Raw genomic sequence first — 22,872 nt, 5'->3', positions numbered from 1 at the left:
TTTCTAATAATATATGGCATTACACTTAGATTTCCATGACACAATAAATAATTCACTGACCTACAAATAAACAACCTGGTTTACGTTGGCTTCATATTTCTGGGTATGGACAACTACTGAGCTCAGGGAAACAATGGCACATAACCTTTTGCATAAACAAATGTATATGATATATCAACTGACTTTTTCAACTGTCATTTGGATTTCTTAAAAAAAAAAATAACTCATGAAGACACAGAGAGGGCCTGTTTGCATTTTTTACCTCATTATTTATTGTGAAAATATTAGTAAGTTTTAGAACCTTATCTTACAGCTCAGGCAATTTAAGCATGCAAGTGTAAAACAGTTGATCAGCTCAAGATCACAATGTCCTTCATTGAGAAATAAGTCAAGCCAGGCAGTGGTGGCATATGCCTTTAATCCCAGCACTTAGGAAGCAGAGGCAGGTGTGTCTCTGTGAGTTAGAGGCCAGTCTGGTCTACGGAGTGAGTTCCAGGACAGCCAGGGCTACACAGAGAAACCCTGTCTCGAAAAACCAAAGAGAGATAAAGAGAAATAAGTCTAAATAGTCTTATATGTATCACTAGTATGTTTTAAATAATTAACATAATGCATTAGTAATGTTTAATTGTACAGTTTACAATGGCATAACCTAAATGAGCATTCTTTCCTAACTCAGGTTAAAAGAACAAAATATGAATAATGAGTAACATTTCATATAAATATTGATGTCATGTTAAAAATGTTCTCAACAATTTGAGGCCATTCATTTAATAATATTAAAACATGTGACCACATACAGAAAGTCAGCATCAGAAATACAATTTTAGTTGCACTCTAATTTCCAAAATCATAAAGTATCCCACTCTACTAACTTAAGCATCAACTATTTCCTAGCAGGGAGACAATAATAATGCATATATAACAATACAGTATGAGCTAGGTAAACAGTCTAGAAGACAAGCTTTCTAAAGATGACACATGTGAGGAGAACTTCTTTGGTGATTAGAATCTAAACACACACAATGCAGAGCACTCAAAATTATTATAGCATGACATGTATTCTATACGCTGAGGCTATCACATGAATCTTTTCACATTTTTAGAATAACTGTTAAACCTTGTGTCTAAACTGTGGTTTAATGTAAAATTCTGAGTGATTTATGTTACTGGGCATAAATGTGAGGCTGTAAATTCTGCATTAATGTAAGGACCTGACAATCCAAGGGAAAGAAAATGAAGTAATCTGCCAGTAAGACATCCTGAGTCGGGGGTCAGATTCTGTTCATGGAAACCACCTGGTTGGGACCCTCTGCACCACACCAAACACAAATGATCTTTAAAAAAAATATCCTCTTCATTAATGCACTGCAGCTGCACCGAGTGTTACTTCATTTTTTCCATGGCAACATCCTTTCTGTTTCAAGGATCTTGTTTCAGTTTTGGTAGCAACATGCTCTTTTGCCAACACTGAACACATTCATGGGTGAAAGTAAGGGATTATTACAAATTCTTGAAGTAGAACCACCTCTATTTAATTCCTACTAGGTCAGGGGCTATGCACTTAGGTATCAGATACAGATAGTAAACCAATAAAGTAAAAAAGGTTTGGTATTCATAGTTTAACAAATGAAATTATTGCAGTGTATTCTTTTTCTTAAATTTCAAGTTTATGTGATATTAAAACAGATCTATGCCATCGTATTCTCTGGCTCTATATGTGAGATTTCAAAATTAGAAGCCTGTTGTTTTCCAAGGACAGACAGAAAGGGAGTAGATCCTGAGGGGAGGCGGGAAGGGGAGGTGGGGATAAACTGGGAGGAATAGAAGAAGGGAAAACTGTAATCAGGACATATTGCATGAGGAACGAATCTATTTTCAGTGAAATGAAAAAAAAGAATTTTTGTCATTTATATGCTGTATAAATGTGATAGCAAATCATTTACAGAGAACTATTTACACATTAATCTGAAAACTCTTAACTAGTCAGTGGCCATCTTATAAAACAATTCATATGTAAATGCTTTCTAATGCTGTGCTAGGTGGTCTTTAAGTGAATGTCCTTTATTCTTTAAGAGACAATTTCAAATTAAAGAAAATGAACACTGTAAACTACGGTATCCATGGTTTTTCATCTGTGCACTCTTGAATATCAACAATGATCTGAGCTGGAACTCAGGAACACAGAGACAAAAGAAATGGGCCTGACATGGAAAAGCTTACAATAAAGTCCAAGGAAGCACAGTGGCAGAGAGCTTCATTAACATGTGAGACTCTCTAGTAGTGAAAAAAAAAAAAAAAAACTACTTGACAATATTTCAGAGAATTTCTGGATATTACAAAACTTTCAGCAGACAATAAACTCTAAGTCAACACGCACCATTTCATTTCTGCTACAGCACACAACACAGTGCCCAGCATTTACTAGGTACTGAACAAACAACTGTAAAATAAGTAAAGGATGATTTTTGCCACCAGAGATTAAAATCACTTCATTTATGCTGTTCACAATTTTGTTCCACAGAAGAAATCTATTAGGGCAATCAATAAAATTCACTTATTGGTCAGACAAGTTCAAGCAAAGTTGAGGTGTAAGTGATAAGTCATTTTCCTTAGGGGAAATACAAAATTGACAGAAAAATGTATGATACTGTCAACTAAAAATTTGCCAAACAATTAAATCCACGAATAAACACTATTATCTGTGAGACTAAATATATTGGCCTTCAAGGACTTAAGAGGATGTACATGATGCACATACTTTAAAATGTTATTATTTACCTATATATTTATGGGCTTTCAAAATTATCAGCCTTCTAGTCGTGCTACAACAAAACAAATACACAAAACTGTAACCAAATTCATTTCTTGTTTTACGTTATTAGTCTGTTTCTTATGTGGGGTCTCTATTGATGTGATAAAACACCATGACCAAAAGCAACTTGGAGAGGTAAAGGTTTATCTCAGCTTACAGGTCCCAGTCACAGAGCATCAGTAGGGAGAGGAAAAGGTTTATCTCAGCTCACAGGTCCCTGTCACAGAGCATCACTAACACAGTTTAGGGCTGGGACTCAAGGCAGGAACCTGGAGGCAGGAGTAGATGCAGAGGCCATGGAGGAGCTCTGTGCACTGGCTTGCTCCTCATGGCTTGCTCAGCCTGCTTTCTTATAGCTCCTATCCACAGTGAGCTGGGCCTTTCTACATTAATCATCAATCCAGAGAATGTTCCACAGACTAGCCCACAGGCCAACCTGGTGGGGGCATCTTCTCAAGTGAAGTTCCTTCTTCGTAAATGACTCTGGCTTGTGTCAAGATAACATAAAACCAGCCAGCACAATATGTCATGGGAATATTTTGGGTATGGAATCTAAAGATACCGCAGTTTAAGTTTTAAATAAAAATAAAACAAAATAAAATCTCCAAGGGAAACATGGATTATCTTCCATACTTTTCCCATTCAATTTTGATAGGAGGAGGGGCAATTCCTAGAGTTGGATTTCAGGTTTATCCCTGCTAAGAAGCTACCATGCATATACAAAACAGTTAGTATTAATGTTATAAAACATGTTTTCATAATTAATGTGATTGACTATTCATCTGCCTGTCCGAAAATGTCTACTCATAACTGATCCTGAAGATAAGTCAGGAAGTTCACCAGACATCCAAAAAATATGATTATTTCATCACTGGCCACAATCTGGGTGAAATTCCCCAGGAGAAAATTCAATTAATTCAAGTGTAACCACCTTATAGTGCTTTACTTGAGATAGTATGATTGACAATCTCACCAAAATCACAAAAGTAGTTCTCTATAAATGGCCAAGTACTACTGAGGAATCAGAGACTCAGAAAACAAATGAAACCCTGAAATGTTAGAGGACACCATCCTGAACCTCAATATACATGAGTAGACCATGGGAATGTTGTCAGAAATATTATACCACAATTAAATATGCTACAACTTTATAACATTATGAGAGGAACCATAATATTTCTAATAGTTAAATTTACCTGTAGTGTGAGGCTCTTCACTGCATTCCATAGTATTCCAATAAATTCTTTCATTCTTTCTTCAGGACTTCTACAACCTTCATGAATGTGCAGCATGGCCTTCACAGGAACTGATAGTGGTCGGGACTCTTAAGTATAAGAACAGCTTGTTAGTTAGCAAAACGTATACACTGTAATTTCACAAAGCTATACTGAAAGTATCCTAAGATGGTTTCTTTCTCTGCTTAAATTCATTGCAACTATCTGAGATCATACGTGCCACAACACTTTGTCCTCTAAAGTTACTGGTATCAGCAGCAATCCAGGTCACCGATGGGTGAGGCCAACTTCTGGAGGGAAGGAAGGCACTAATTGATTACACAGAGAGGCACCCCTTTATGAACACTTACTAAGCAGTAACTTTATTGATTTCTCAGCACTAAAGTAATAAGCCAATAAAAATTCTGCAAAAGACGCCGGGCGGTGGTGGCGCACGCCTTTAATCCCAGCACTCGGGAGGCAGAGCCAGGCGGATCTCTATGAGTTCGAGGCCAGCCTGGGCTACCAAGTGAGTTCCAGGAAAGGCGCAAAGCTACACAGAGAAACCCTGTCTCGACAAACCAAAAAAAAAAAAAAAAAAAAAAAAAAAAAAAAAAAAAATTCTGCAAAAGACTAATTCACCATTGTGGTGATATTTTAGTTGTGCTGAAATGTGGTGATATTTTACTTGCATGTTAATAAATAAAAGTTTGCCTGGAGATCAGAGGAAATAGCAAGCAATTTTAAGTCAACACAAAAGTCAAGCAGTGGTAGCACACACCTTTAATCCAATCACTTAGCAGGCAGGATCTCTGTGTGTTCAAGGCCACACTAGGGAACAGAGCCAAGCATGGTGACACACACCTTTAATCCCAGTACCAACCATAGAGACCTGGGGGTCTACATAGACAGGTAGTGACAAGGAAGTGAGGTAGCTGGGTTAAGATAGCCAATGAGAGGGCAGAACAGCTTGGCAATAACAGCCTGGGTAGACAGGAAGTAAAGGCATTTGAAAGCTACAGAGCTGGTGAGGTAACGTGGGCTGGTGGCTATTCCTATTTCCCTGATCTCTAAGGCTTTCACCACTATATTTGGCTCCGTGTTTTTTATTTAATAAAACCATTTAGAAATTCGTCTACACACCATCATAAAATGATAGAAAATGGGTCTTCACATAAATGAAAATTTCTGATAACAAAGACTCATAGAATTTCTCAACTACAAAAGATTTCATGGTGACAAAAATTAATCCAAGTATACAGAAAGCTTATGTTATCATAAAATAAAAATGATATTCTACTGTTAATGAAAATTTTGTTCATTAAGAACTACAGGCCTTCAAAATTTGTTTACAATTTCAAGAGGAACTTTAAGCTATTTTAAATTTCTAACAACATGCAAATTATGTATTTTTATCTTAGTAAACTCATATGAAAATTAAACTGAATATGTTACTACAAATAGGAAATTTATATGCAAAAGAAAATAGAAGAGGGAGAAGAAAGAAGAATAAAAGGAAGAAAAGGTGATAGGGAGGGATGGAAAATGCTGCATAATTACTACCTTCTGTAAAAAGCATAATTCAGCCAGTTGAAGATGAGGTACAATTCAAGGCACTGACAAAAACATATTTTGATATCTTTCAAAATAAAAATAAACTAAAATTTTGTGATATAATCCAAAGATATTTTAAAATAGAGCATAAGTTTTAGTGAGAACTTGTCTATTAGATAAACAAAAAGCAACAAGAAACTGAACAACAAACCATGGCATAAATACCTGTGAGAGGTCAGTCAGAACATGGTAAATAAAGTGAACACAATAGTTCTACTGTGTGCATTTGGATATAAATTGCTTTATAACAATTACCTATCTTGATTTTCTTAACAGAAATTAACTTTATACTCATTTGGACCTCTTTGCATAAGAAAGTAGAAAACTAAACATTTTAAATTTCTATCAATTTAATTAAAATCTTTTTTGAAATATGAATATAAAAGATTTTCACAGAGGTTTATGATAATTTTTTAAACTACTAAAAAATATTATAGCCAAGTAATGACTTTTATAACTTGGAATAAATCCATTTAGAGAGTGGTAATATTATCAAGGGAACTACGCCCTAACAATGAAATGAGGCCACCTCCCAAGACAGTTGTGTGCTTACTGTAAATACAGTGTTCTCCCACACAATGATCTGATAAGGAAGCCGGTGTGAGGAAGTAATGTAGATACAGTACCCATATATGAAGTCCTCAAAAGATACAATTTTTAAAAATCGCAGTCCTTAAAATCTGATTGTAGCCTAAAGGAATTGTGCAAGTAAGAAAAATGTAGAAGAACTGCTAAATGATCTTATTAGATAAAAATCCAGAGCCAGATATAGGAATGAAAACCTGAGAGATCAGGGAAATAGAAAAAGTCACAAGCTAACCTCACCTCACCGAAACCTCAGTCTCCAAAGAGAACTACTTCCTGTCTACCCACACCTATATGACTTTCTGTTCTGTTCTCCCATTGGCTCTCAGCCCAGCTACACAACTTTCTCTTCCTGCTCAGCTCTGGCACTTCCTGTCTATCTGTACAAACTCCAGACCCCTATGGCTGGTGCTGGGATTAAAGGCATCACCATGCCTGGCTCTGTTCCCAGTGTGGCCTTGAACTCACAGAGATCCAGACAGATCCCTGCCTCCCAAGTGATAGAATTAAAGGCATGTGCTACCATTGCCTGAACTGCTATGTTTACTTATAGTGGCTGGCTTTTTCCTCTGATTCTCAGATAAATTTTATTGGGAATCACAGTATATTGGGGGGTTCACAATACATCACCACATTTTCCCTTTTTTGTCAAAAATAAAAAACTATAGCTAATATATGAAAAACTATTTACAATAAGTACAATAACTATATACAATATATAAAAGCAATAAATACATCAACAATGTCTAGTCTATTTGCATTTGACAAATTCAGAGAACATATTCCATTATTATTGTTATTGGTCATAGTCAACATCTTTATAAAGAAAAAGGAGGAAAGTATATAGATATGATAGGATAAAAGGATAGATTATTGAATCTACTTTTAAAGACTAACAACTTACTGAAATGTTTTACATTGCTATGGATTGTAGTTTATTGATACAAATTTAAAGTTAATTTTGTTATACTGTACATATATTTCTACTCTTGTTTAAAGTATTTTGTTTGTGCAACTCATTTGAAATTGTAGTGTATAGTTGAGAAATAAATATTAATAATTAGTCATCTATGATAATCAAACTTATAGTAATGTTCGTTAAGTTTTCTAGGTATACATAGATATATTTCAATTAGATAGGTAATCTTCAAACACATCAAAGACCTACAGAATATGCATTTAAAAATGTTTTAAAAATTTAGACATTCATGGACAATAAGACAGGTCTGCTCCTGGCAGCACCAATTTACTTCAAAGACAAAGATGGGCATCAAAGACACTCCATATGGAGTTTACCTTCTTGGCAAAACTGGCCATTTGGGCAAGAAAATGTTCTTGCTTGGACTGCTTGACAAAATGTTTTATCAACTGAACATGCAGGACCCACAGGACTGAACTTTGCAAGGTAAAATGGTTCTTCAGGTTGCTGCTTCACAGGGGAAACTGCCAGACATTCTGCTAGACACAGAGAGAAGCAACTAAAAAACTCTAGGCCTATTAGCTGAAGATGGATGACCCAACCTTGCAGAGGAACTTTGGATGACTGTACAGGTAGGCAGCTATCTCTGTCATTTCCAGAATTTTGGAAGTTGCTTACAACACATTGCCTGTTTACTCAGGTAATATTATGTACTTCTGGGGTCTTCGATGTAGTTGAAAATGAGACAGTTATAATTGTCCTTGGTTATGATAAAAGATAAATTAGATATGAAACTTTAGACTCACAAATATAGGATAGAATATTTTCTTTAATTTTGACAAATACAAATAGAGTAAATATTATAACTATAATTCTTGCTTGATAACAGTTTTGTTTTATGTAATTTTATTATGTTAAAGTTAAGACTTTCCTTTTTGATTAGACAGAAAAGGGGAAGTGCTGTGAGATGTTGTTCTATTTGCTGTGAATATGTGTTGCTCTGATTAGTTGATAAATAAAACACTGATTGGCCAGTAGCCAGGAAGTTAGTACAGGCGGGGGGAGCAGATGAGGAGAATTCTGGGAAGAGGAAGGACTGAGACAGGAGTCACCAGCCAGACACAGAGGAAGCAAGATGTCAAGGCAGAACTGAGAAAAGGTACCAAGCCACGTGGCTAAACACAGATAAGAATTATGGGTTAATTTAAGTATAAGAGATAGTCAGTAATAAGCCGGAGATAATGGCCAAGCAGTTTTAATTAATATAAGCTTCTCAGTGATTATTTTATAAGAGGGCCATGGGACTGCGAGGGACTGGTGGGACCGGAGAAAACTTCTGACTACAGAAAAACATAATTAACATTTATCATTAAATAACAATGTGGCAATTAGAAATACAAATGTACACTATCTTCAATCTACCATATTTTCTAACAATTAACAGCTCACTTTTGTGTCTTGTGTTTTATCAGGAAGTAAGATGACAATTCAGTATGTTTTTATGGGCAGGATAAATATTCTGTATAAACCTTTGCTAATATACAATTACATTCACTACTGAAACCTCTACAGCACCTACTTACTATACATACATACAATCAACCATTAAAGCCATAACAGCCCAGAAAGAATAAATTATTATCCAGATGCAACAAGACTGCTATATAAGACAACCAATCACAAGGAAGTTAATTAACTTACCCCAAGTCACTAGACAGACAGTGGCAACAGAAATACTGGACTCTAACACACAAAGCCTTCAGGGTCTATTCTTTCAACTACTACATTCATTTCCTGTCATTCAAATACTGCACTATGACATCTTATTTAACCAAATGCATAGAGGATGTGTCATATTTCTATCATACTACAAATAATTCTTAAAGTGAGTTACTATTTATTACTGCAAATGTATTAAAGTTACAATTATCACAGTGTAATTTTAAACATTTATTTTCTATTTTAGCAATGAATAAGGTTAATTCTGAGACATAAATTTTATTAGCTCAAAATAATGCAAATAATTGTTTTGGGGGATGTATTATCACTATTGACTGCCTTATTTACTTATTTATTTATGTTTTTTTTTTTTTTTTTTTTTTTTTTTTTTGGTTTTTCGAGACAGGGTTTCTCTGTGTAGCTTTGCGCCTTTCCTGGGACTCACTTGGTAGCCCAGGCTGGCCTCGAACTCACAGAGATCCGCCTGGCTCTGCCTCCCGAGTGCTGGGATTAAAGGCGTGCGCCACCACCGCCCGGCTTATTTATGTTTTTATGTATGTATTTATGTGCTGTGGAAAAAGTATTATGCTGGGAACCAATTTAACTTAGTGTTTCAACTGTAGCACTTATCAGATGATCAGGAAAAGCTAAGTGTCAGCTTTGAACCCATCAAAAAAAGCTAATAACGTTTATTTTTCCTATGAAAATACTGTTCATTTGAAATGTCGTGATGTATATAAATCAGTCTTTGAGGTTACTGAATCTCTTGATTTGAATAGGTGTTGTCCCCATAGACTCATGTGTTTGAATGCTTGACCCATAGGGAATGACACTACTAGGGGGTGTGGCCTTGTTGGAGCGATTGTGTCACTGTGGGGGCAGGATTTTGAGGTCTCATATATGGGCATTCAATTACACTAACTTATTTAATCAGATATAACTTGCCAAAAAGGAACCTCCAAAAAGTTAGGGTTGGGGAAAGGTTTTTGTTTTTGTCTTTCAGGAGAATGAAGGCTAAGGAATCTTAAGAACACTGGACAAATGAGACAGCTGAAGAAAAAAGACAAATCATCCAGAAAAAAATTTCCCAAGAAAAAGAGTAAATTGGCCTATTCGTATATCACATACCGAACAGGATAAAATTTCATAAACCTTCCTAAATGTTTGTTTCTGCTGTTCTCTATAGATACATAATGCAAATGGTCTTTTGTAGTCCCAGTCCAATTGAAAATTAAAGCCGGCTTTGGAGTTAGAGTACGACTCTCTCCTTTACTACCCAAGCACGCTTGTTAAAAGGAAAATACAAAATCTCTGTATCATGTCAGAAGAGCCACCTGATATGGGACAAAAAAGGAAAAACAAAATTAAGAGTCTATTCTATTGCCACTAGTCTCATAATTCTTTGGTTTTATTTTAACTCTTAAAAACTTTTCTTAAGGTATCAATTTTATATCAAAATTTATAAGATTGATTAATATATTAATATTTTAAATTTTTATCATGATATTAATGGTAATATAAAGTACTAACTAATTCTAGAAAAAAAGGCTGCATCTAGCTTCCTGTACATGAGTCAGGTTTGAGTCTCAGTTTTCTATAGTGAATCATCACCACGCCTAACAGTGACTTTGAAGTCTCCAAAAAGATGATGGGGCCCCACAACGAAGATTCCATCAGAATAATGATAATACCACTAAGCTGAAAACATCCACCCAAAGATCAGCTTTGGACTACCAACTGTTCAGGACATTTTCAAGATGGTCAGCTAAGATGATCCAGCCTCACAGATAACTTGAGCAAGGGCTTGAGACAAGCCCTGCACTTTCCCAATATGCAGAGACTAGACAACAAATAATGATACAGCTACCCCTCCCAGGACTTGACAACACAAAATTTTTCTTTTCAGAATACCCTAAAGATGCCTTAGCCCCCAGAGAGCAGGAAGTAATTTTAAGAACACGACGCTGACATTCCCAAGAGGTGGGGTGGGTGGTTTTGGGTCATTCATTGGGTATGGATAATTGTCATTATTTAGGATGGGTGGTTACAAGTTTTTATTGCTAATGGTCACAAAAAATGCTAAACAAAGAAAATTAGATTTAGAGTTCTTATTTGAAAAAAAAGAAAAGAAAGAGGATATAGATATAAGATACAAGGTAGATTACTAAATCTACTCTGAAAAGAAAAAACGAGGATATAGACATAAGATAAAAGGTAGATTATTGAATCTACTCTAAAAAAAAACATAAAGAAATGATGGATAAAGGGTAGATTACTGAATCTACTCTAAAGAGAAAAAGGAGAGAATATGGATATAAGATAAAAAGGTAAATTACTGAATCTACTTTTAGAAAGTAACTATTAGTTTTAAAGATTTTACACTGGACTGGATTTTTGTATATTGTATGCAAATTATGTTTATTGATACAAATTTGAGATTAATTTTGTTAGAAAATATTATACATATATTTCTAATCTTGTTCAAGGTATTGTACTTATACAGTTCATTTAACAATGTAATGCAAATTCCTAGTCCTTGAAAGTTATTATTACCAACTAATTAGGATATAAAAAAATGAAAGTTAGTAGTTATTATAATCGAACTTGTAGTCAGATTAGGTACATTTTCAAGATGGAACAGATATATTTTAGGTCATCTTCAAACACTTCAGAGATCTATATAATATGGCATTTAAGATGTTTAAATAACATAGGTTCTTTTGTTGTTGTTGACAATGAGACATGTCTACTCGTGGCAGCACCAATATATTTCAGAGGAGATAATGGGCACTGAAGAAACTCCATATGGAGTTTATTTTCTTTGCAGCAAAAGTTACCCACTGGGCAAGACAGTGCCCTTGCCTCAACTGCTGGCAGTATGCTGTCCAAAATGAACAAGCAGGACACAAAAGAAAGGACTGCTGCACCTTACCAAGACAAGGTAGGAAGGCCCTTCAGAAAATTCTGCTTCACAGATGAATCTGGAAGATATGCTAGGCCTGTAGGCCGAGGATGGATGCCCCAACATTGCACAGAAACCTCAGGTGACTCTCTAGGCAGCCAAGTGTTTCTGTCATTCCTCACATTTTTTGGAAGTCGCTTGTCTGCACTTCCTGTTTAACTAGGTAATATTACTTCATTCTCAGGTCTCTGAGGGAGTTGAAGCCTAGTTGTAGTTATAGTTTTACAAATTCAAAAAAGAAAGTCACTAAAGATGTGTAAAGTGTGTAAGTTTGAAAGACATCAAAAGATAGTTTTTGGTTGGTAATATAAGTTAGGATAGAGAGTGAATTAGGTACAACATTTTGGACTAATCAAAATAAGATAAATACTGGAGTGTTTTCTCTGAATCTGTCAAATGTTAATGGACAGATTGTTAATGTAATTCTTGACTGTATATATTGCATATACTTAGTGTATATAGTTTTTTTTTATTAGTTATAACCTTCTTTTATTATTTTAGAAAAAAGGGGGAAATGTGGGGATATATTGTGTAACCTAATAAACTTGCCTGAGGATTAGACACAGAGGTCAGGCAGTGGTGACACACACCTTTAATCCCAGCACTTGAGATCTCATGCCTTTGCTTGGGAAGCACACATGCCTTTAATCCCAGGAAGTAATGTGGCAGGGCAGAGAAAGGTATATAAGGTGTGAGGCCACAGGAACTCACTCTCTTGAGGCTGGGGATTTAGTAGAGGTAAGAAGTAGTGGCTGGCTGTTCTGCTTCTCTGATCTTTCAGCTTTCACCTGATATCTGGCTCTGGGCTTTTTATTAAAAGAACATCTAAGATTTGAACACCACACTGGTTTCCTAAAATTATAATTCGTCTTTTATAAACTTGCAGAATTTGGACCTAAGTATACATAACATAGAATTGGTCATGATATAATACTATTGGAATATTTGTCTATCCAAAGTGACAGCTGAGCACAGCAATATGGTACAGCAATAAATGGCAGTCGTTAAATCTGGATTGTGTCCTCAACTATTCTTATGCTTCCAGTACAAAATAATCTTTATATATGCATTACCTGCAGTTATATCAAAATGAAAAAGATTATTTCAGAATGAAAATGTTAGGCAAGGCTGGAAAAGCACTCAGCTGATACAGTACTTCCTATTCAACCATGGGGCTTGAGTTAGATTCCCAGAACTCATTTTACACAGTCAGGAGTGGGAGTATATGCTTCCAACCCCAGCATGGGGAAGCAGTGATGGGATTCCTGAGGCTCAATGACCAGCCAACCTAGCCTAATTGGGGAGTTCCAGATCAGTGAGTCACCATGTCCAAAATGGATTTTCTAAAGAGGGATTCAAATTGGGTAGGTAGGGAAAAAGAGGAGTGGGTCTGGGAAGAATTCTCAAAGAAGTAATGTAATATAAAGAAAGGCAGATGTGATGTTATTCTATCCATAATGTCAAAAAATTGATATTTGTTTTTAAAAACTTCGAACTTATAGAACAACAACAAAGATACACAAACAAAAAAGGTACCCAGGTCATGAGGGATGACAACCAAGCCAAGGCTGGCATATGTACACGCAAGTGCAGAAACACATGCATCCATTCAGATACAGCAACACTGTCATGAAACTCAGTCAGCAACTCAAACAGCAATCTTTAAATCAAACTTCTAACATACTAAAACCCAAAGTTCTAATAATTTGATACTTACACGCCAAGAAAAATATTTAAAAGTCCTTGTTTTCCATAATTAAACCATTATGCATCCATAACATCAGGAAACATTGTATGCAGTAAAAATACTGTACCTCATCACACAGTTTTGAATATGAGTCAAGTTATCTCAGCAGCTTTCCTTGGTGTTGTGTTGCACAATGGCAAATGTAATACAAAGCATGCATGTTGCATGTTCAGACTGAGCCTGCAGTAAAGCTGCACGGTGTGATATAGACAAGCACTGCAGAAACACATCAGATTTACTGCATGTCCGAATGTGAATTAACTTGGGTCAATGCATGTTCAGGAACATTGTACTGGTGTCAATTTTTTCACGGCATCCTACATTCAGTTAAGAAAGTGAGACTCTAAAGAAGGAAACAGATAACTGACAGCAGAGATGTGGCAAGACTGAAGGGATGGAGGAAGGTACCACTGAGTCTAATTAGGACTTCCCAGAAATGCTAACACTGGGGTGAGACGGCCACGACCAGTGCTGCAGCATGGAGACAGATGGACGAACCAGCATCAGAACTAGAGACAGAATGGAAAGGATCAAGGGGCAAGAATCTTGATTTCAGCCTCAAACATGTCACATAGCAGGAGAAGGAGAGGTATAGAGATAAACATATCTAAGAAAACATAGATCGCAACACATTCTAGACTTAAGGAACGTTCAAGATATTTAAGCAGAAAGCTGTTGGAAAATAGATATATGACAGCTTTCATAAAGAAGAATACTACTGTTGCCACAAACCAGTTGAGATAACAAATAAATACAAAACTGAAAGGAGAGCATTAATGTAAACTAAGTGTTCTGCACACATGCACTGATATAATGGATTATGTTTTATTATTAGTGTGTGATGCCCTTATTACACAGCATGTATATGACAATCAGGGGCAAGATTGTGGACTCAGTTCTTTCCTATCATACTGGGCCACAGGGACTGAACACAGATCATCAGGCCTGAACACCAAGTGTTCTACTTGATAACCATGGAATGGACTTAAAGGAATTTGCACATGATTAGGACCCAAAGGAAAAAAGAAAAAATAAGATTACTCCCCCAAGGTCTTCCAGGTAGTGACTGTTAGATAAAATAAGTTCTACTATGCTTCAAGTCTACACTTCCTTTTTAATGTCTAAAATACACAAAAAATGTGATCTTTACCTGCTGGTGTGTGTATACAATTTTAAAGAGCTTCCACATATCTTTGTTGGGCACATAGCATATTATTAGGAATAACTTTAATACTGTTTTATAATTGAAGTAAATCAGAGTATGTGATTAGTTTGAGATGCATTCGGGTTAGTGAAAAAATTACGGTTTTTAGTCCTTTATGGATTATCTCCCAGATCTTATTTATTTCTGATCTGTATTTTACAATAATCATATTTTTGGTAACTTCACTTGGCAATATACATCTAAATAACTAAAAGAGAAAATGACCTTCACAATTCCTTTTTAATTTCTAATGGCAAGATGGTATTTTAAGCTTCAAGCAACTTGTGACAAACTTCAATAATGCCTGAAAATGTTCATGAGAACACAAACTACATTAGATGTTTCACTCTTGAAAGCCCCTTGGGAAATAATGGCTTTTGGATTCTGCTAGTCAGCGTGACATGGCATGCAAAATTGCATCTCATGCTGAGCCAACCAGGAAAATATATGTCATCACTATGTTGACATTCAGAATTTCATCTGGAAACTATAATCTCGTTCTGACTGCTAAAAGGGAATGAAAAGACTGCATTAAAAAAGAATTTGAATTTTTGCTGAATTCTTGCCAATTCATATAAAAACTAGAATAACTGACTTATTCCAAAGAACGTCATATTCGAGACACTTGCAATGTACTTATCAACACCACAACATGTTTTCAAAGAACTTCATAGTTAACTGACATTATAGTTCAAATCACTTTTATAATGACTCAAGTTCATAGATTTCTAGGAAAAAAATTTACAATGAAACAGATAAAGCTTGAGAAATAAATTATAAATTATACAAACAAAAGCTGTGCTGTTCAAAATTATATATATACTAATTCCTGTCCCCTGGTTGAATAAACTCTACGTTAAAAATCAAAATAGTAAGGCAGACTTTCAAAGCCTGTGATCCCAGCACTAGGAAGCCTAGAGGCCAAGTCTGCAAGACCACAAATTCCAGGCAAGGATGAGCTACAGAGCAAGACCCCCATCTCAAAAAGTCATGGTCTGGAGCTACAGCTCTGCTATAGGGCACTTGGTGAGCATGCTTAAGCCCTGGCTTTGATCCTCAGTGGGGGACTTATAAAGTCCCTAGTCTGGCTTAAGTATAACATGCCTAGTTTAGATTATATCCTCAATCTCTTATAGACATGTGTACAGTACCCACATTATTCAGCTCTTCTCAGAACAGGATGTGTGACTGCAGCATATGTTATCTGCTCATTTTTAATTATGCTATACCTAATTATAAAATGAAACATTAGTAGAAACAAACTGTAATTGCTCACAGAAATTATATTTATGAGCCATATTTCTGCTGTCTTTTCATTTTCTGGTATTGTATGTCATGATAGTTGGATACACAACTGTGATAACAGTGGACCAATCATAACAACTAATCTCCTTGTACATAACAATTATGCAAGAATGGACACACGATCCAGGAAAAGTCAGGCAAATCCTTCCCAGGCATACTTCCAATGGACACTAAACAAGGTCTGTTTCTCTTTAATCACAAAGCATTAGGCATGTGATTATCATGCTCAAGGTTATCATAGCCATGTTATCATACTGCTACAGCCAGGAAACTTATGAACAGTAAGAGAAAATCAGGCCATGAAAAGATAAAGTCCTGACGGTGCAGTCTCTAGCACTACTTCATGCCTAAGATCTGGTTTTCCTGCTGATCATTTTAGTTATGGAAATCAGTAAACACCCTTCTTCCTTTTGATTATTGTTTCTTTCTCTTGTGAGTAATCTTTCTAATTTCAAACTGTTTATTCTCAGTAAAGTAATGATTTATCAACCAGTAGACAATATGCTATAGATGTACATTCCCCATCTAGCATTTCATTATCCAGCTTGCACAGATCTCCAGATGCCTGTACATCTCGGGGCTTGTCTCCCAGTCTTCCTTCCTAAGGAACTAGTCACCCTATGCGATCCTATTTAATCTGAATCTCAGACTTCCTGTTTCAATATCCACTAGTCATTATCTTCCTCATTCTGCCTACGCCCACAAATTTAGAGGTCCTATTGACTTTTTACAGTCCTCTGATACTTTCTTTACCCAGTCAATATGCTTCACAGATTAACTTGGCTCCATGGAACATGCAAAATGTGCTTTTGACCCTACGGGATTCTTTTATCTTTATTGCTTGTAGTTTCAAAAAAAGCTGTAGAATATTCTAGAAGTGTAACATCCTTGAGCCAGATTAGAGGATACCCCTTTCTCTGGAGCATTGAAGTAGAAGGTAAATAGTGTTAGAACACTGTTAAATCACTGCAATGTTATAGCTATAAAATTACTATAAGGCTGAGGATTCCAGAATCGAAGACCTGTTTGAGAGCTATAACACTAGAAGGCCCTGCCTGCGGTTTGTCTCCTGCAACTGTTTACTGGAACTAGAATCCAGAGATTGTAATGACTCCCATGTACCAGAGACACTGGTTGTAAAGCCAATAGCAATATGCCCCACGTGAATGCTAAAACCATAACTCTGGGTTCTAAAGACTGAAAGAATATGCCCTGGCTCTTGGGGCTTAGAACACAGCCTGTAGGTCTTCAACCAGTCTTGGGCTCTCAGGATTTACCAACTTCTCCACACATACCTATTGGAGCACATTAAAAAAAAAAAAAAAACAGGAGGAGGAAGAGAGGAGGAGAAGGAGAAGGAAAAGAGAAGAGTAACATCTTCAGTTAGGGAAGGACTGACTAGAACAGTTATGCTCTGTTCTACTTCACATTCAATATAGGATCTGCCACTGCTTTAATTAGCAAGTCATGTCAGCATAGGGGATAAAATGCAGAGTGGGCAGGTTTCAGTTCCAATGGGGCACAAACTGATGAGGAACCAGATCTCCTTGACAGGTGTCCTGCCCTCTTGGACCCTGGCTCCTGAGAAACTGTATGTTTGTGTTGTTTCTTGCCGCCTATCTATACAGCCCTTGACCTTTAACTAACTGTATACAAGTTAGGGACCAACGAGCAGGTGGCCTAGTAACTGGACCTTCTTAATTAGGAAGAAGCTTATTCTACATAACTCTAAAAATCCAGATAATATTTAAAAAATACCAGTTTCCTTTAAAATAGGTATATAAAATACAAATCTATAAACAGAACTATTATCGAGCAAATTATTGAAGCATCTATGTATATTTTACCTAAATATGAGAAAGATATGCAGTTTGTTGATATTAAATAAAATATACTGACATTAGAGCCGTTCCTATGTCAGAAAGCCAAAGATAAAAAGGTGTAAAGTCACAAGGCTGTCAAGATGGCTGGAGAGTTAATGTACTTGCAATTACCACTTACCTCCCAGTAAATAATAAATATATAAATGTAAAGAAAAAAAGGGAGTATCTTTAAAAATGCTTTTAAAACAAAATTAGGCCAGGAGATAAGTTAGCAGGTAAAAACACCTGCCATCAAGCCTAAAGACTTGAGACCAATCCCCAGACACAACAGAAAAAAAAAAACAACTCCCCAAAGTTGTCCTCTGACAGCCACACACATGCTGTGGAAGTGCCACCCTTTCCCATATACACATACATGCAGAATTAACAAATAAACGTAAGAGACACAGAACCCATGTAAATGTTCCATGAGCACTGCAATCCTCTTGTAACTGCAGCCTCTAAAGGTAGAGACAGGATCTCCAAAGCTAACTGCCTAAGGAGACTAGTGCCCTTATAAATGATCGTCAGTATATCGGAGGAAGAATGAACATTCAAAAGAAGGAAATGGCAAGCACCCTTCAGTTCTTCATTCTTTTTTTCTCAGATAATTAAAATTTGTTTTACTGGTGATGGCTAAGCAGCTTTACAAATTTTATTAACTATCTTTAACTACAGTGTCTCAATACGTATGCACACATTTAAAAGATTCCTGTGGTGCCAGAGAGATATCTTAGTAGTTAATAGCAGGTGCAGTTTTCACTGAAGACCTGAGTTTTATTCCCAGGAACCATAGCTTACAACTTCCTGGAACTCCAACTCTGAGGAGATCTGGATGCCTAGATGGGCACCTACATCCATGTGCACATATCATCCTGCTGTAGAATATTCCTTTACATTGTGTGAAGATGTGTCACTGTGAGTGGTTTAACAAAGAGCTGAATGGCCATTAGCTAGGCAGGAAGAGGTAGGCAGGACTCTGACTTCAATGCTCCAATGCTCCAGGTAATATTATATCCTTCTCAAGTCTCTGGTGGAGGTGAAGACAAGACAGTTATAGTTACAGGTTTCTTTGTTACCAAATTTAAAAAAAAAACTCACAAAAAATTATAAAATACATAAAGTTGAGAGACATAAAAGCTGAAATTGTTTATCTAAAAAATGTTCTGAGGTCTAAAAAGATAGTTTTAAGATGGTATTACAAGTTGTAATAAAAAAGGGTTGAGGTATAAAACTTTAAATTCATCAATATAAGATAGACAATAGAGTATTTTCTCCAAATATGCCAAATACAAATGGATTGGACATTATAAATATAATTTTTATCTGATAATTGTTCTTATTGTTTATAATTTTATTATGTTAGAATTCCAAACTTTCCTTTTGATTTAGACAAAAAGGGGGAAATGTTGTGGAATATTCCTTTACACTGTGTGAAGATGTGTCACTGTGATTGGTTTAATAAAGAGCTGAATGGCCATTAGCTAGGCAGGACTTCTACGGACAGAGAACTCTGGGAAGAAGAAAGGAGGAGTCACCAGCCAGACACAGAATAACCAGGATGGGCATAATCGGGACAAGGTAACAAGCACATGGAAGAATGTAGATTTAAAAATATGAGTTAATTTAAGTTATAAGAGCTACTTAGAAACAAGCCTAGGCTAAGGCCAAGTTTTCATAATTAATAATAAGTCTCTGTGTCATTTTTTGTGAGTTGGCAGTCCAAAAAGAAAAGTCTGGTTACATTATCCCCCACACAAATATACACACAATGAAAAAATAAAACCTTAAAAGAGAGACATGGGAAAGAAACATACCCAAATACAAAGCCTAAAGATAAAATTAATTTGTTTTAAAAAAAGAGCAGCCCTTTGCCGTTGGATTGAAATATACATCTTATATTTGGAAGATGGAAATTCCTTAGCTTGGTTTCAACAAAATGTTCCAAAATGTAATTAATTAAACTGAAAAAAGTATCCTGAGAACATTCTATTATACTCCTATATCAGTGCCTCACTGGGGTATATTTGACTCAGAAATAAAAATAATTTTCTTGTAATTTACAAATGGAGACAATCACATTGATAAACCTAGTTTTGACTGAGTTTTCCACTGCCTTCCCCAATATTTCCCAGTTGTTTTAGTACTAAATATGTTGTGTCAGGTATCATTTCTGTAACTCTGAACCTGTTGTACAGCACACTATCCCCACGCCAAAGAGTCACCACTTCAATGTTCACCTAGGCACATTAACTGTTGACATTCCCTCTTAGACGGAGGCAGCAAGGAGAGTCATGGGACTCTCATCTGAGTATCCATCCCGTCATCTCAACAACTGGATGCAATTCTGCCCCAATTATAGGGGGCCTCGGAGTCTCTGGGATGAGTCAGAGAATCTAGGCTGGGCAAGAGTAAGACTAGGGCTCCATCTCTGCAACCATGCGGGAGTCGTCTTCCACGATGCAGGCAACTTTTCAATGAAGCTGCTTCAGGTCACCATGCTCAGTAAGCAAGCCTAATAAACTCACTGATTCTTCAGAGTGAATTTTGGATAAATGGAAGTTTGGATCATCATTATAATCTACAGACGAACAGGGTCTCTGTCAATACCCCAAAGGAGAAAATTCTTGAAACACAATCTTTTTCTAGTGTAAGGCAGAAAACATTTTTCCACTACATTTTATCTCAGAGAATAAATTCAACAGTACATTACACATTAATGTCTATCTTCAATTCTTTAATATTTTCAAATGAAATTAAATGCCTAATTAATTACAAAAGAATAGAACTTTAAGCTAAACTGCATGATTAAACCAAGTAACTAAAATATATAAATTCACAAAAATGTAGTTTTAAATGCATAATACTAATTCCATACTATAATTAGGAACATATCTGTTCAAATTCAAACTTAACCAAATTAAGGATGGCCTGAGAACTTTGAGATGAGTTGTTGTTGATGGATACTGATTGGAGTGGCCTTACTCATTTTGCTTTTAATCAAGTTATTAAAATTAGATATTCAAAAAAAATGTCATAGAATCCACATTAACAGAAATTGGCAGTTTCCCCACTTAAAATTGTCCTAGAAAAGTGCATTGCCTATGACTAGAATGATTCCTTTATTATATAAATAAAGTATAGACTTTAGAATGACATGTTAAACTAATAAAAAAAGGAACAGAAGGGAAGATGCCACATTTTATCACCATAGAAGAACTCTATGTATGTAAAAAGTAAAGGGCTTATACCTTCATAAAATTATTCTCACCACCTCCATAATAATTTGAGAAAACCCAATATTTAGGCCACAGAAGTATTTGTTTGTAGATTAAATGGTAGGTAAACGGATGATACATATTCTTTTATCCCTATCTCAATGAAGATGTCATTTTTTTAAATGTTAAATTCAAATTGCCTGTTAATTCTTCCATGCTGTTTCTCAGTGTGTTCTTACTGATTGATTTCTTCCTTGCCATAGTTTCTGCCTGATTTTATTTTTGACATCATAAGTAATATATAAATATCTAAGATAAAATTCTAATTAACAATTTCACAATATTATGTTTTCAGAGTTTTTGTGTTTATTGCAGGTATTTTATCATCTTCTAAACACTGGACAAATGCATCATACCATTAGGAATTTATTACTAGGAGGACAGAGATCTTCCTGAAGAGTACAGAAAATCCTGTACTGCTGTGCTGTTAATATACTCCCAGCCTTTAAGCACATGCCCTACTTACACAAGAATAAAAGAAGACACACGCTGCTTCTTGTTGAAATTGAAAAGCCAAATCAAACTCAGTGCTTTGGATCACCATGCTTTGGTCATCATGAACTAAAAATGCCACACAATTTCATTAGAGACAAACTTGTGATCAACACTGCATCAGTGGCTAAAAATATAAGACTAACACTTCTAGTAAGAACTGAGGCATAAATCTTGAAGTTGTGGTATGCACCTGTAGTACAGGTAGTACAGGTAACTGAAGCAAGAGGATGGTATGAAGTTGAGAATTGCCTTGGCAACAGAAAAAAAAATCATCTCATTAAAAAGAAAAACAAGAGTCGAGGAATTCATTTCTCCATTGTACAAGGCAATTAAAAATTAGATATATGCAAATGACCATAAATTATAAATAACTTTCCAAATCCATTAATTTATTATACAATATAAATAAAAATGATGAACACACACACTAATATGTGTAGTGTATGTTCAAAGAAATCTGATTTGTCTTAAGGCCAACTCCACGAGATAAGAATCCATACACAACATTGCTTGGGTGACCAAGAACCAAAGACTTGATAGCCCAGGGACTTAGGGTAAAAACAAACACTACTGTTCAATAATAATAATAATGATTCCTAATGACATTTTGCTACACTTATAGATCATAGATCTAGTGCCTTGTTTGGCTATCAGAGAAACTTCCTCCTATAGCAGATAGGAACAAATACAGAGACCCACAGCCAGACACTATGCAGAGAATAAGAGATCAAATGCCTCCCTCAAGGCACAAGGAACCTTGCAGAAGAGGAAGCAGAAAGAGTGTAAGAGCCAGAGGGGATGGAAGACACCAAAAAAACAAGGCCCCCTAAATCAACATGAGCAAAACTCATGAACTCACAGAGACTAAAGCAGCATGTCCAGCGGCTGCAAAGTCTACGCAGGTCCTTTGCATATATATTGTGGCTTCCAGTTGAGTGTTTTTATAGGACTCCTGAGTGTGCTCTTGGGCTCTTTTCTTTCTGTTTGTTTGTTGTGTTCAATTGCAATGTGTTAGTTTTTGTTTTCTCTTTTTTATTATTAACTCTTGGAAGCCTATTTGTTTCCTAATGAAAGACAGAAAGGGAGTAGATCCAGATGGGAGGAGTAGAGGGAAGGGAAACAGTAATCAGTATATATTAGGTAAGGAAAATCT

General features: G+C 35.9%; 1 protein-coding gene across 7 annotated transcripts in view; it reads right to left on the bottom strand.

The window, feature by feature from the left end:
- The window catches only part of Vps13b (vacuolar protein sorting 13 homolog B), a 559,226-nt gene that overhangs the window by 337,994 nt on the left and 198,360 nt on the right, over positions 1–22,872 (bottom strand). For 5 of the 7 annotated variants that reach the window (XM_052747609.1, XM_052747613.1, XM_052747610.1 and 2 more), the window contains one exon: positions 4,012–4,139. The exons of 1 other annotated variant lie outside the window; for it this stretch is intronic. In XM_052747609.1, coding sequence (XP_052603569.1) covers positions 4,012–4,139 — 128 coding nt within the window. Of the gene's footprint in view, positions 1–4,011; positions 4,140–22,625; positions 22,784–22,872 lie in introns of those variants that run through there. One more of the 7 variants, XM_052747615.1, reaches the window with a different exon arrangement.

Source organism: Peromyscus californicus, unplaced genomic scaffold (genome assembly GCF_007827085.1).
Source record: "Peromyscus californicus insignis strain IS unplaced genomic scaffold, ASM782708v3 Scaffold_20__1_contigs__length_68692818, whole genome shotgun sequence".
Classification (NCBI taxonomy): domain Eukaryota; kingdom Metazoa; phylum Chordata; class Mammalia; order Rodentia; family Cricetidae; genus Peromyscus; species Peromyscus californicus.
This window is presented reverse-complemented; position numbering and strand designations above follow the sequence as displayed.